Source organism: Diabrotica virgifera, chromosome 10, assembly GCF_917563875.1.
Source record: "Diabrotica virgifera virgifera chromosome 10, PGI_DIABVI_V3a".
NCBI lineage: Eukaryota > Metazoa > Arthropoda > Insecta > Coleoptera > Chrysomelidae > Diabrotica > Diabrotica virgifera.
Genome location: NC_065452.1, coordinates 43,700,349 through 43,712,988, shown reverse-complemented (window position 1 = coordinate 43,712,988; position 12,640 = coordinate 43,700,349). Strand labels below are relative to the sequence as shown.

The 12,640-nt window shown below is 34.0% G+C and overlaps 1 protein-coding gene across 2 annotated transcripts in view; it reads left to right on the top strand.

The window, feature by feature from the left end:
* Nucleotides 1-12,277, top strand: part of LOC126878560 (rho GTPase-activating protein conundrum-like) — a 195,362-nt gene extending 183,085 nt beyond the window's left edge. The window contains exons 10-11 of one of the 2 annotated variants that reach the window (XM_050641345.1): nt 1,077-1,336; nt 12,043-12,277. In XM_050641345.1, the coding sequence (XP_050497302.1) occupies nt 1,077-1,336; nt 12,043-12,053 (271 nt within the window). In that variant the 3' untranslated portion in view covers nt 12,054-12,277. The remainder of the gene's footprint in view (nt 1-1,076; nt 1,337-12,042) is intronic. The other variant, XM_050641344.1, reaches the window with a different exon arrangement.
* The last annotated feature ends 363 nt before the right edge of the window (nt 12,278-12,640 follow it).

The following is a 12,640-nucleotide window of genomic DNA, read 5'->3' as shown; positions in this document are numbered from 1 at the left end:
GAAGAATTCCGCTAAGTTTGCAACTTGTTGCAGATGATTTCTTGAGGAATATTTATATACATATTGAATTATTTAATAAGCAAAAAATCTTTGCTGACCAAAACTGACTTTTTTACTTTTCCCATTTTAAAACTTGGTAAACAGAAAACGATTGAAGATTCTTGCCATTATTTTGTAAATATGTTGTAAATAAAGGTTATGTTAGGAAAAAGAATCTCAAAAGTATACTGAAATACTCCACTTACCTCAAGAAATAGCATCCATTATAAAATAACAAAATAATACACGTCTATAGTTTTAAACGAAAACCTAACAATGCCTCACTTGTATAACACACTTTAATTTTATTCGGTCCGCTTTCGTTCAATCCCAACTTTACACTAATATAAATAAGTGATATGCTTGTATTGTTCTACCCTCAACGGCCGTTTATGATCCTCAGAAACCTACAGAGCAAGATTCATGTAAAATTTCTCGGAATATATAAACTTAAATTTTTGCATTTTGGCCAGGTTTTCGGCAAAATTAACCACTGTGCGCCGGTAGAGAGATCGATAGACCACCGACCCGAACTGCTCCGCGTTACGTTATTTTTCGGAACTGGCCTAATCTACTTGTTATTATATCTATGCACTTTTCACTCACTGGGCACACTCACAGCAGAAATCCTCGATACACCCCGAGATATCAAGTTATATTTCGGCGCTCTGCTATTTGCTATTGACAGTTACTTTGTCAGGACCGGACTCAATTTAGAATACGTGTCAGAAAGAAATTAAAAAGACAACCATACCCAATCATGACAGCAAAGTACTCTAATAGGTGGCAACTAAGGTAAAGTTTATTTAGTAAATAAACTATCTAATAAAGTCGTCCATAAAAATGCTGACAATATCATTTTAATCTTATTTACTTTAAAATGTACAATAACGTCTGAATTGTCATTACAAAGAACGCATATAAGTGTATTTTTTCCATTTCGAAGTAACCAAACAAAATAATTTGCTCACTCTGCTTTATTCCTATTAAATAAAGTAGTTAATACAAATAAAATAATGTTTAATTAATTTTTTTAGTAAAACAGCGCTGAAGCAACTTTCGAAGGAAGAAATGACGAAGCAGATCCAAGATGCCGCAGTGTGCTGTATACTGATGGAGGTGATGCTAACTGCTGGGGACCAGCTTTGGATTGTTCCGGGTTACCTGGCTGACCAAGCGAGGGAGGCCCAGAAAAGAGCTCAAGATAGAAGGGATCTGAGCAAAGACAAAGACAAAAGAATTGTACGTTACATCATCGAGACAATTTTATGCGGTTTTGGTGGTATGGGAAGTAGAGGTGATGGAATAAGTAAACAGATTGGTGTTGTGATTCGTTGTTTGTTTGTTGTATTGTTGTCGCTTATAGTGTCTTTTTGTAGATGTACTTGCCTAGTTGATGCTTGGGCTGGGGTATCTTTCGATATGCATTGTATTTGTTCGTTAGTAGGTCCTTTGTGAACACAAATGTTATTTTCCACATCTGTAAGGCAGGCCATACTTTCTCTACTTTCAAGAAATTAAACATTAAACAAACTGAATGAAGATTTAAATCACGATTCAACTTTTATTTACCTGTTATTGTATCTGTATCTACAATAAAGATCGTAAAACTAAATGTTATTGCAGAAAGTATAATAAGACGACGAAGAAAAGAAGATAAAACTAAGTACAGAAAAATAGCAATAGAAAAACTAAAGAAGAGAGAAATATCAACAGTAAAGAAACGAAGAGTTCCAAAAATTAGAAAGCGAAGAAATCCAATGAAATCTCGAAAATAAGTGGAAAATATTCAAAAGTACAATAACCGATAAGGCGGAAGAAGTATGCGGAATAAGAAAATTTAACAAAGATGTTAAGAGAGCGCAATGGTAGAGTGAAGAAATCAAAACATAAATAAAGGAAGAGAAAACTTTCTGGAAGAAATACAACCAAACATTTATAGAAAGCAATAAGAATTAATATATTACAAAGAGAAACATAGCAAAAAGGGCAGTTAAAATGGCAAAAAGGGACATCTGGGAAAAGAAAATGTGGAGTTGGTTTGAACAAGGATATAAAAGAAATATCTGCGAAAGTAGAAAAAATTAGAAACTTGTAAAGAACAGAAAATACAGAAGATACAGAAATATTTGGGAGCAAACTGGTAGAAGAATACTGAGGACGACGAAATAGTAGAAAGCTTACTGGAGATAACAAGAGAGGAAATGGAAAATACTAGGAGGAAAAGTAAAGAAATGGCTGTGAATAATTTGCAAAGAAGCTTGGAATAATTAAAAGATGTCCGAGGAATAGAAAAATTATTTAATCGTGCCAATATATAAAAAAGGAGAAAAACAAACAGAATCATATAAAGTACATACAAGACAGTATGAGGAAAAGTATAAGTGGACTCCAAAGATCTAATGAATTCAAAATAAACAAATGAATAAAACAGGAAGATAGTTTAAGCCCATTGTTATTCGTCAGAATAATGGACAGCTTAATAGAGAACTTCAAAACCAAATAAGAAAATCTAAATACAAGGATTTGAGACAGGAACTCGCATTCAGTAAAATTACAGAGTGTCCTCTATGCAGATAATATTGTAGTATAACGAAATAAATCTACACGAATATACTCCACAATTAGTACAAGAATACTAAGACACAGAGATGTAAGAAATGGAAGTCAAGAGAAAAATTAAACAATACAGGGTGTTTCAAAAAGGTATGTCATAAATTATACCACACAATCTAGGGTCAAAAATAGTTCGATTGAACCTAACATACCTTAGTACAAATGTGCTCATAAAAAGAGTTACAGCCCTTTGAAGTTACAAAATGACAATCGATTTATTTCAATATATCGAAAACTATTAGAGATTTTTTATTGAAAATGTACATATATCATTCTTATGACAGGAACATCTTAAAACAATATTATAGTGAAATTTGTCGACCCCATAAAAAATGTATGGGGGTTTTGTTCCCTTAAACCTCTCAAACTTTTGTGTACGTTCCAATTAATTCATTATTGTGGTACCATCAGTTAAACACAACGTTTTTAAAACTTTTTTGCCTCTTAGTATTTTTTCCATAAGCCAGTTTTTATCGAGATGCGGCTTCTTTTTTAACTTATTTACATACTAATTTAATGGGGGTTTTGTTCCTTTAAACCCCCCAAATTCCAATTAAACTATTATTGTGGTACCATTAGTTAAACACAGTGTTTTTAAAACTTTTTTGCCTCTTAGTCTTTTTTTGATAAGTCACCTTTTATACCTAAAAATGAAAATTATATATAAATTTTCAGAGTATTAACAGGTCTCTATAATCGTACTTAACCATATACAAATATGTGGTGGATTCGACAAATATTCAAAATATCTCGATAAACAGTGGCTTATCGAAAAAGTGCTAAGAGGCAAAAAAGTTTTAAAAACATTGTGTTTAACTAATGGTGCCACAATAATAATTTAATTGGAACGTACACAAAAGTTTGGGGGGGTTTAAGGGAACACAACCCCGATAAAATTTTAATGGGGTGCACAAATTTCACTTTAATTTTTTTTAAAGATGTAGCTGCCATAAGAATTCCAGATTTCCATTTTCAATAAAAAATCTAATAGTTTTCGATATATTGAAAAAAATCGATTGTCATTTTGTAACTTCAAAGGGCTGTAACTCTTTTTATAAGCACATTTGTACTAAGGTAAGTTAGGTTCAATCGAACTATTTTTGATCCTAGAATGTGTGGTATAATTTATGACATACCTTTTTGAAACACCCTGTATAATAACAGTGCCAATAATAATATACGTAAGCGAAAACTGGACCATCCAGAAAAACTTGAATAAAAAATCAACGCATTGGAAATGAAATATTTGAGAAAAATCTGCAGAAAAACAAAATGGGACAGAATAATAAATGAAGAAATCGGACAATAATTGACAAAGCAGAAACCTATTACTGAGTACATTAAACAGGAGTAAATGATCTGTTTCGGACAGGTTAAAAGAATTATAAGGCAAATACTAGAATTGGGAAGTAGAAGGAAACGGAGAAGGGGAAGATGCACAAAGAAGAATTAAACACGATGACCAAAAATAGAAATGCATGGAAAAATTGATAAAAAATGAACCGGAACACCAATCCGACACCAGATAGGACAAAAGGAAAATTTCCTACTTACATTTTTTTATACATAATCCTTTTATTTTTTTAGTTTTGGGCTAATATAGACAGGTGGCTTTTTTGTGTGTGCATTGTCGTAGAATTTGTGTATTGAAACTACTTCAATTTAATTATAATTTGGTTAAACTAGAATCATTAATTAGATAAAAAAATTATATTAGCACTTTTACGTCTTCCTCTTCCTTCTATTTTCGTGAACAGCTCCTAGTTGGTAATAAACAACTAATCGTATGGCCGCTCAAACCAAAGTATTCAAATTAATAAACTTTTAAGCAATAGAACTAAGACATGTAACTAAGTAAAGCACAAAAATGTGAAAGGTCGTTGTCTTTTTGACAGAAGTCAATAAATAAACATATCAATTCTATCAGTATACGGTAAACTGGAAAAATGAAGTGATTTGTTTGAGTGTTTTCCATAAAAGCTGCAGACTACTATACTGCCCTGTTAAGAATAGAAGTCGTATCTGCAATTTTGAGTTTTTTTTTAGGTTATAACGCCAACACATTGATAGCCAAATAATCTACCTATATGTTAAGAATGAAAGGCCTATCTGCTATTTAAAAATTAGTTATTCCACTTTAAGATTTTGTCGGATCTGCATTTTTACAGTTTATGTTAAGCCAATTTGTCGAATCTCCATTTGTTAACATTTTTAGTCGTATCTTCACAAGACGATTTGTAGTTACGACAAATTTGCTTAACAGTTGTGTAGCTTTGACAAAATATTCTAACAACAGGAAGATCTAACCTAATTATTCATAGTGTTCCCGCCTTTTTAGTCTCTTAACCTAAAAATTAAACGGTTGTAAGCGTTATTCGGCGTATCTGATTTTCAGTTATTTACTAGTATTAATCTTATTGTTATAGTGTTTTTAAGTGTGTTTACATTAAAGTTTATTAACTGAACCAGTAACAATGGACATAAATAGTAGAGCATTTAAAATGTTGCATATTTTAAATAACCAACAAAGGGAGAAAATACATAGTTTACGACGACGTGTCGTGAAGAAACGTAAACTTTAGCATGATAATGACCCCGATTTTATTTTGTCAGATTCAGAGACGGAAGAAATTGAGTAACCGAAATTAAACGGAAAAGATTTATAAAGTGAAGACTATTAGTGATATAACTTTGAGAGCTGCAAATGTTGTTCCTGAAGAATCTGATTCCAAAGGTGAAGAAGAAGGTAAGGAAGACTGTCTCACTTTTATTCAAAAAATCTTGGTAGATAATATATAATAGGTATATGTATCTGTTGAAAGGGCGGAAAAAGACAATTTAACTAAAACAGGGAAAATCCGTAAACGAAAGAAATTTAAAGAGAGCCTAGCAATGAGAAAAAAAAAAGCAAATTAACAGCCACAATTGCTAAGCACGGTGTAAAACCATCTTGTATCTCTTGCAAGAGAAGATGTTCCGAAAAAATTACAGAAGCGAGACGAACAGAAATAAATGGAGAATTTTGGAAATTGCAAAAAGACGAACAGAAAATTTTTATTTTTAATAACGGATCTGAACACGTAACCAAACGGAAAACCACAGCTAGTATTGTATCTAGAAGGTCGAAAAGTTTTTTATATTTTCTTAAAGACAATGACGGATGCAAACAAAGTGTCTGCAAAATATTTTTTATGAGAACGCTGGGATATCAAAAGAAAAATGACACAGTTATTAGAGATTTTTTTGTCTCACCGAGACGCTAAAAACGTTATAATGTGGCTTGACAATTGCTCTGCTCAAAATAAAAACTGGGCTTTGTTTACTTTCTTTACGTTTACTGTAAACTCTGAGGATATCGCACTTGAAAAATTAAGTATTAAGTATTTTGAGCCTGGCCATACCTTCATGGCTGCGGACTTTTTCCACCACCAAGTGGAACGCTCCATGAAGCAAATGGGTAAAATTTACGATTTTAAAGACTTTTCGGATGCAGTAGCAAATGCAGCAAGTAATGCTAAAGTAATTGTTATGGAATTAGCTGACTTTTTTGAATGGCAAGATGGTACTTCTGCATATAAACTGAATAAAATTAATCCCAGGCTATACCTAAATCAAATGGTTCAAGTAAATTTTTCTAGAGGTAAATATACTTTTTCGAACAAAACCATCAGCTTCACCTCAGAGACAGAAAGTGAAGTAAACATTCTAAATGCAAAGATTGCAAAACAGGGAATGACAAAACCTTCACCCAAGTCCATTCCTAGAGGCATAACGACTGAAAGAAAACAACTAATTATATCCAAACTGTGTGAACACATGCCTAAAAGCAGACAAACGTTTTGGAATAATTTACCAACTTCAATGGAACCTGGAGCTTAACATGATTAAAAAAACTGATTATGACTTTGTTATTTTGTTTATCTTAATAAACTATAACTTTGACTAAGATAAGACTTTTTACTTTACTTTATTTTTATGATTTGTTAGGATTAAATGTCGTGTCTATCAAAAGTCTAATTTCAAATACTCTGAAAGCAAATTGCATGCACTCATTAAATTTGTACTCAAAAAATATATTGCTATGTTGTAACAAGATTTTTAATGAGTCATTACAGTTGATGGCAATTAATCAAATCTAAAACATCGAATATCTCAAAATAGGGATTTTGTCAGTTACCGACTTCTATTCTTAACAGGGCAATATAGTATTGCTTACTTACTTAATCCTCTTCACTCCATGCGGAGCATAGGTCGTCAACTATCTGCCTCCATTCTATCCTATCCTTTGCACTGATGTTTATTTCTGCCCAGGTTTTCCCAATAGCATATAATTTCTTTCTCGATACTTCTCTTCCACGATTATACGGGTCTACCTGGTCTTCTCTTTCCATGTGGTGTGTATTCTAATGCTTGCCTCGCTATCTCTGTCGGGTCTCCTTAGTGTGTGACCCATCCAACTCCATTTCCTTTTACGTATTGTCTTAGATATAGGTTCCTGGTTAGTTCTTGTCCATAACTCTTGGTTTGATATGCGGTTTGGCCAGTAAATGTTAAGAATCTTTCTTAGGCATTTATTTAGGAACACCTGCATCTGTCCATTTTCTTGACACTTTCCAAGTTTCTGCTCCGTATAGCAACACAGTCTTCACGTTGCTGCTGAATAATCGTATCTTGGTTTTACTTGTCATGTGACGTGAAAACCACATTTTCCTTAGCATATTGAATATGTTTTGAGCTATTCGTATTCTCCGTTTTACGTCCTCCTCCGTCCCTCCTTTGTTGTTCAAAATACTGCCCAAGTAGTTAAATTTCCACACCGTTTCTAATTCAGTGCCTCCCAGTGATATTCCCATTTCTCTTGGTGTATTTATTTTCATTATCTTAGTTTTTCTGACGTTTACGTTAAGCGCTAACACAGACGGGGAGGCGTACGTCGACTGAACCCCGGCTGAGATGTCGAAAGCGACTCATCCCTTACTATACTTTGATGCAGTGACACACACCAGGCGCTCTTAAAATTTTCGTTGCATCGGCCTTCCCGCGACCCATCCTAGAAACCATATGTCGTCAGTCGGTTTTACGACTTCGACGGCATATCATATATGCTGTATCGTGGTACAACACAGACGTTTGAGCTGTTTTCTAGCGAATTTTGTTCTGAGTGTTGCCAAATCTTGTTTAATGATAGAAATTACAGACTCGAACTATATTTTTACTTGAATTTTTTACTCCCATATCACATTTTTATATGGGACTCATTGTCATTTTTTATTTTTTTATCTTGTAGCTTAAAGGGCAACTTAATTGCACTAGTTTCGCTTTCAAGATGCAGTAGAAATAAACAAACCAAGACACGTTAAATGCCACTAGGAGCACAACCGAATTATAATTTACAGTGTATATACATTGTAAATCCCAAATCATGATTTCCAAAGTTTATACATTGTAAATTATGATTCGGGAGTGTTCCTAGTAGCATTTAACGTGTCTTGGTTTGTTTATTTCTACTGCATCTTGAAAGCGAACCTAGTGTAGGTACATTTCTATCTGGAAAAAAGTTATCTACTAAATAAATTATTTTTCAAACTCTTTGAACCTAATTTCACAAACAGTCAAACAGAATTTTCAAATCTGTAACTATTGACCAGTTTGACTTGACTTGAGTTATTTGTCAGAAGGATTGACTTTAATAAAAATAAAATTATTGACTCCATAAAAATAAAGATAATAAACAGTTATCTTACCTTATTTATTATTTTATTTATTATGCTCTACAGGCCTTGTATTTACAATTTTACATAATACATTTTATACTAATAACTTATAAATATAATTTTATTTGATGTCTATTATGTAAACATTATTGAACTATGGTTCTCCACTATATCCTATTTTTCGCCATCTCTTTCCAGTGTATAATATCCATCGATACTATATATTCCTGAAACTTTCTTACAGTCTTTTTGTTGGTCTACCTCGTCTACTAGTCCCAATTGGTCTTCGTAGCAATACCATCTTTAGCATTCTTTCCTTATCCATCCCCTCGACATGACTGCCCACCTGATTCTTGATGACTTTGTGTATCTTGTTATACTTGGTTCCTTGTAAAGCATCCTTAATTCTTGATTGGTGCTTCTATACCAGCCGTCTTCTGTATCTGTATTCTTTCCCCTGAAAATAGCTCTCAGTACGTTCCATTCTCAACTCTCTACAATTTCTTCTTCTGTTTTATTTAGCACCCATGTCTCACATCCGTCGGTGACTGTTGCTCTTATTACGGTTTTGTATATTCTGGTTTTCGTCTTTCTCGATACGTACTTTGACTTTATTTTGAATAATTTTTTTGTTAATATTAATTGGTGAAACATCACTATTTCCCAATTAATGGGGTATAATAGAGGGGCATCAATTTAACATCTGTATTTAGCCTCTTAGCGTTATAAATAGTTTTTCTTAGGTGATATGCTTTCCCTCATAACGGTGTTATTTCTTGAACATGGCTCTTTAATACTTACTGCTAACTCCTGAAAAGATTTTTTAGACAATCTTGTAAAATTAGAAAACTTCTCTGGGCCTTTATTATATTAATTTCGTTATATAATGTGTGAAAATTCCTTATACTTTCGTTCCTTTATGATAGAATGTATCCAATATCTGCGTTTCTTTTTTTCTTTAATCTAAGGTAAAGTAAACTTGCATTTATTACAAAAGACAAATCGTCATAACTTTCAGACATCGTATCGTGCAGCAGCCAACACGCGACTAAATTTGGCAACAACGAAATACAAATACTTTAAATCGTAGCATAGCTGCCGCTGTTACACCGCGCCATGTGTTTTAAGCTGCCTCGACGTCGCCGCCTGGTGTGTCCTTGCTCTTAGTCTGACCTTCTTCTATGCCTCTGCTACTTTTTCAGTTTTGCGTAGCATGTGTTGTCTTTTTCTGATAAAAGGCATATATCATCTGCAAATTCCAAGTCCTCAAGTTGGTTAAAAAATTCCGTCTTATTCTAGTCTTATTATTACTAGTAACCTTGGACATGATCCAGTCGATTATTGTCAGGAATAAGGTCGGAGAGAGCACATAACCTTGCCTTATTCCTGCACCAATATCTATTTGTTTTGTTAACTTCTATACTTGGGAGCTAGTAACTGATATACTTGGGAGGCATTCCGTATTTCTCTAGTAATTTCCAAAAGACTTTGCGATCTACACGATCAAATGCTTTCTCAAAGTTTATAAAGATCTCATATAGTTTATTCTGCCACTCTAATGATTGCTCTGTAATCGTTCTCGTCGTACAAATGTGGTCAATGCAGGATCTTTGTGCCCGGAATCCAGCTTGGTTTTCTCTTATAACTTTATCAAATTCCTTCTTTATTCTATATACTATGTATATACTTTATTCTATTGAGGTAGTTGATACTCTTATTTTACACATTCACACAGTCGCGGTACAAAATTGCACACGAATACTAAGTGACTTCCGAGCTTTCTAATGAGCTATTCGTTGCCATATATCCTTGACTAAATGCGCCTTATCGCCATCTTAAACAATTATTGTTATATATTTAAACAATAGTTGCTTTGCAAATCGAAAATATTTCTGTCTGATATACTAAAAGGGTCAATGTCATTATCATTATTTATTTCAGGAATGTTTTTTGCCTGTTCTTGGGTTTGTAAAAAATTTTGATGCGATAAAAAGATTTCCTTTTACCTTTACAAACTTTTGATAAATGACCTATTTGATTACAATTATTACAAGTATAATTTTTATAAATACACTTATTTTTGTTATGATACCTTCTTCCGCAAATGTCACATGCACCATGTTGTCGTTGTTGAGGTTGAATGTCATGCGCGTAACGTCTGTGCTGCTCCTCATTTTCTGTTCTCTGCCTCTCTGTAGTTTCCCATTTCCTTTGAGTCTGCGCGTTGCTCCAACGTCGCTGCGCATCGTACCTTCGCGTACCTTCAGAGCTGACGTGGTTAAGAGGTTCTGGCTTAACCCTTACCATTTCCTCGTGGATTTATCTGGCAACCATCTTGGAAGCTGCTAAACTGACCATTTTTTCGCGATCGGCGCTTACATCTTCTTCCATAAGCCGGTCCAACACGGGTCCCTTGCCGAAACCGAACAAAAATCTGTCTCTTAGGCATACTTTTAACTCGCTACCGAACTCACAGCCTACCGCTAATCCTCTTAAGCGTGCCGCTTACTCACTCGCCGATTCTGTTACGTCTTTCTGAGCACTGTAAAATTTAAATCGCGCTGCAAACGGACTCTGCTGTGGTTTGAAATACCCGTCCAATGTGGCAAGAAGCTGATTATACGTTTTTTTTCTGGTGTTTCAGGACTTACCAGATCGAAAATAAGCTGCGTTCTCGTCTAAAGCGTTTAATAAAATAGCTTTCATCTTATCTGCGTCCGTATTGACCGTTTGCTGCGAAATAGTTTCCTAGCCGCGCTTTGAAAATTGACCAGTCTGAACTCTTCAAACAGAACTCGCGTAATTGACCGATTCCGCCATTTTTTACATTTTTTCACTTTTTACACGTTTTTCACTACGTATTTTATACACGTTTGGCCGGAAATAAAGTTTTATCCTCGTCGCCAGTATGTAATGTATCAGCCCTAACTGCTGACACAAACGTGCTCGAGACGTTACTACTTTAAATAAAAATCGGACATTTAACGGACTAGTTTTATTGTTGAATTGAAGTAACATACAAGAGAGCGATATAGGTTACAATTTCCTTATAGTACTACAGTGAAGTGGGATGGTCACCGATATCAAAATGAGCAGTGACACCGCACGAAGTACAAATAACCTAAACCCAGTATATCACAACATCACTTTTTTTTCTTCTTTTAGTGCCCTGTCCGATTGTCGAACTGGTGATCATATTGGCAATGATAACTTTGTTTACAGCAGCTCTAAACAGATTAGTGGTGGTCTCTTGATACCACTCCCGGAGATTTCGGAGCCAGGATATTCTTCTTCGGCCTGGACCATTTCTCCAGATGATCTTGCCCTGTATTATGAGGTGTAGAAGGTTATACCTCTCTGGAAGTCTCATCACATCATCGAAATATTGGAACTTTCGAATTTTTATTGTTTTTGTTATTTCTGTGGCCTTTTTCATTCGATGTAGGTAAAATTACATCACTAAAACATCAAAAATAGTATATATGTGCTTTAGTTGTCACCTGTTTGAGTCTTATGGTTCAGAAAATAATTAGAAAGGGGAAGAATTAAGACTATAAAGTCATGTGACATGCAGACATTAAAACTTAACTTACTTCAAAGCTTTAATTTGTTGAATTGCTTTAAACACGTTACCATATTATACGTAACTGATAACTATTATTCTTTTTTTCAGCGGTCTGGTAAAAACAAACCGGTAAGAAGCAACACTCATTATGAAGCCAGTGTAATGAATATACCAAGAATGAAGAGGGACTTTTATGTTTGAATGTAGTAGATTAATTTTAACTCATTCCAATCAGTATGTTGGTGCGTTAGTAATTTACATTATAACGTTTTGTTGTGATTTTAATATTTACACAATAATTTATATACAAAATGTGCCAAAAAAATAAACATTGTGTTTTTTATGACGAATATTTATTTATTAAATACTTTTTAGTTCTTAAGTATGTTTTTCTTTATTTGAACTTCGGTGTATTAAATTAAAAATACGACCGTTCAATCCACAAAGTCCTAACACTAAGGTAAGCCTCCTATTTTACAATAATAATAATATATTGTTACATTTCCTCAGTCCTCTTATCCGGTGTCGAAGCATGGACATTAAAAATACCCACCAGTAATCGTTTGGAGGTCTCTGAAATGTGGCTGCACAGACGTACACTAAAAATAGAATGGACGGCTTTGCTGACAAATGTGGCAGTCCTTAAGAGAGCAAATGTTGCTCGCGAGCTGCTTGATAACATCAAATGTAGAAGTAAGGCGCGACC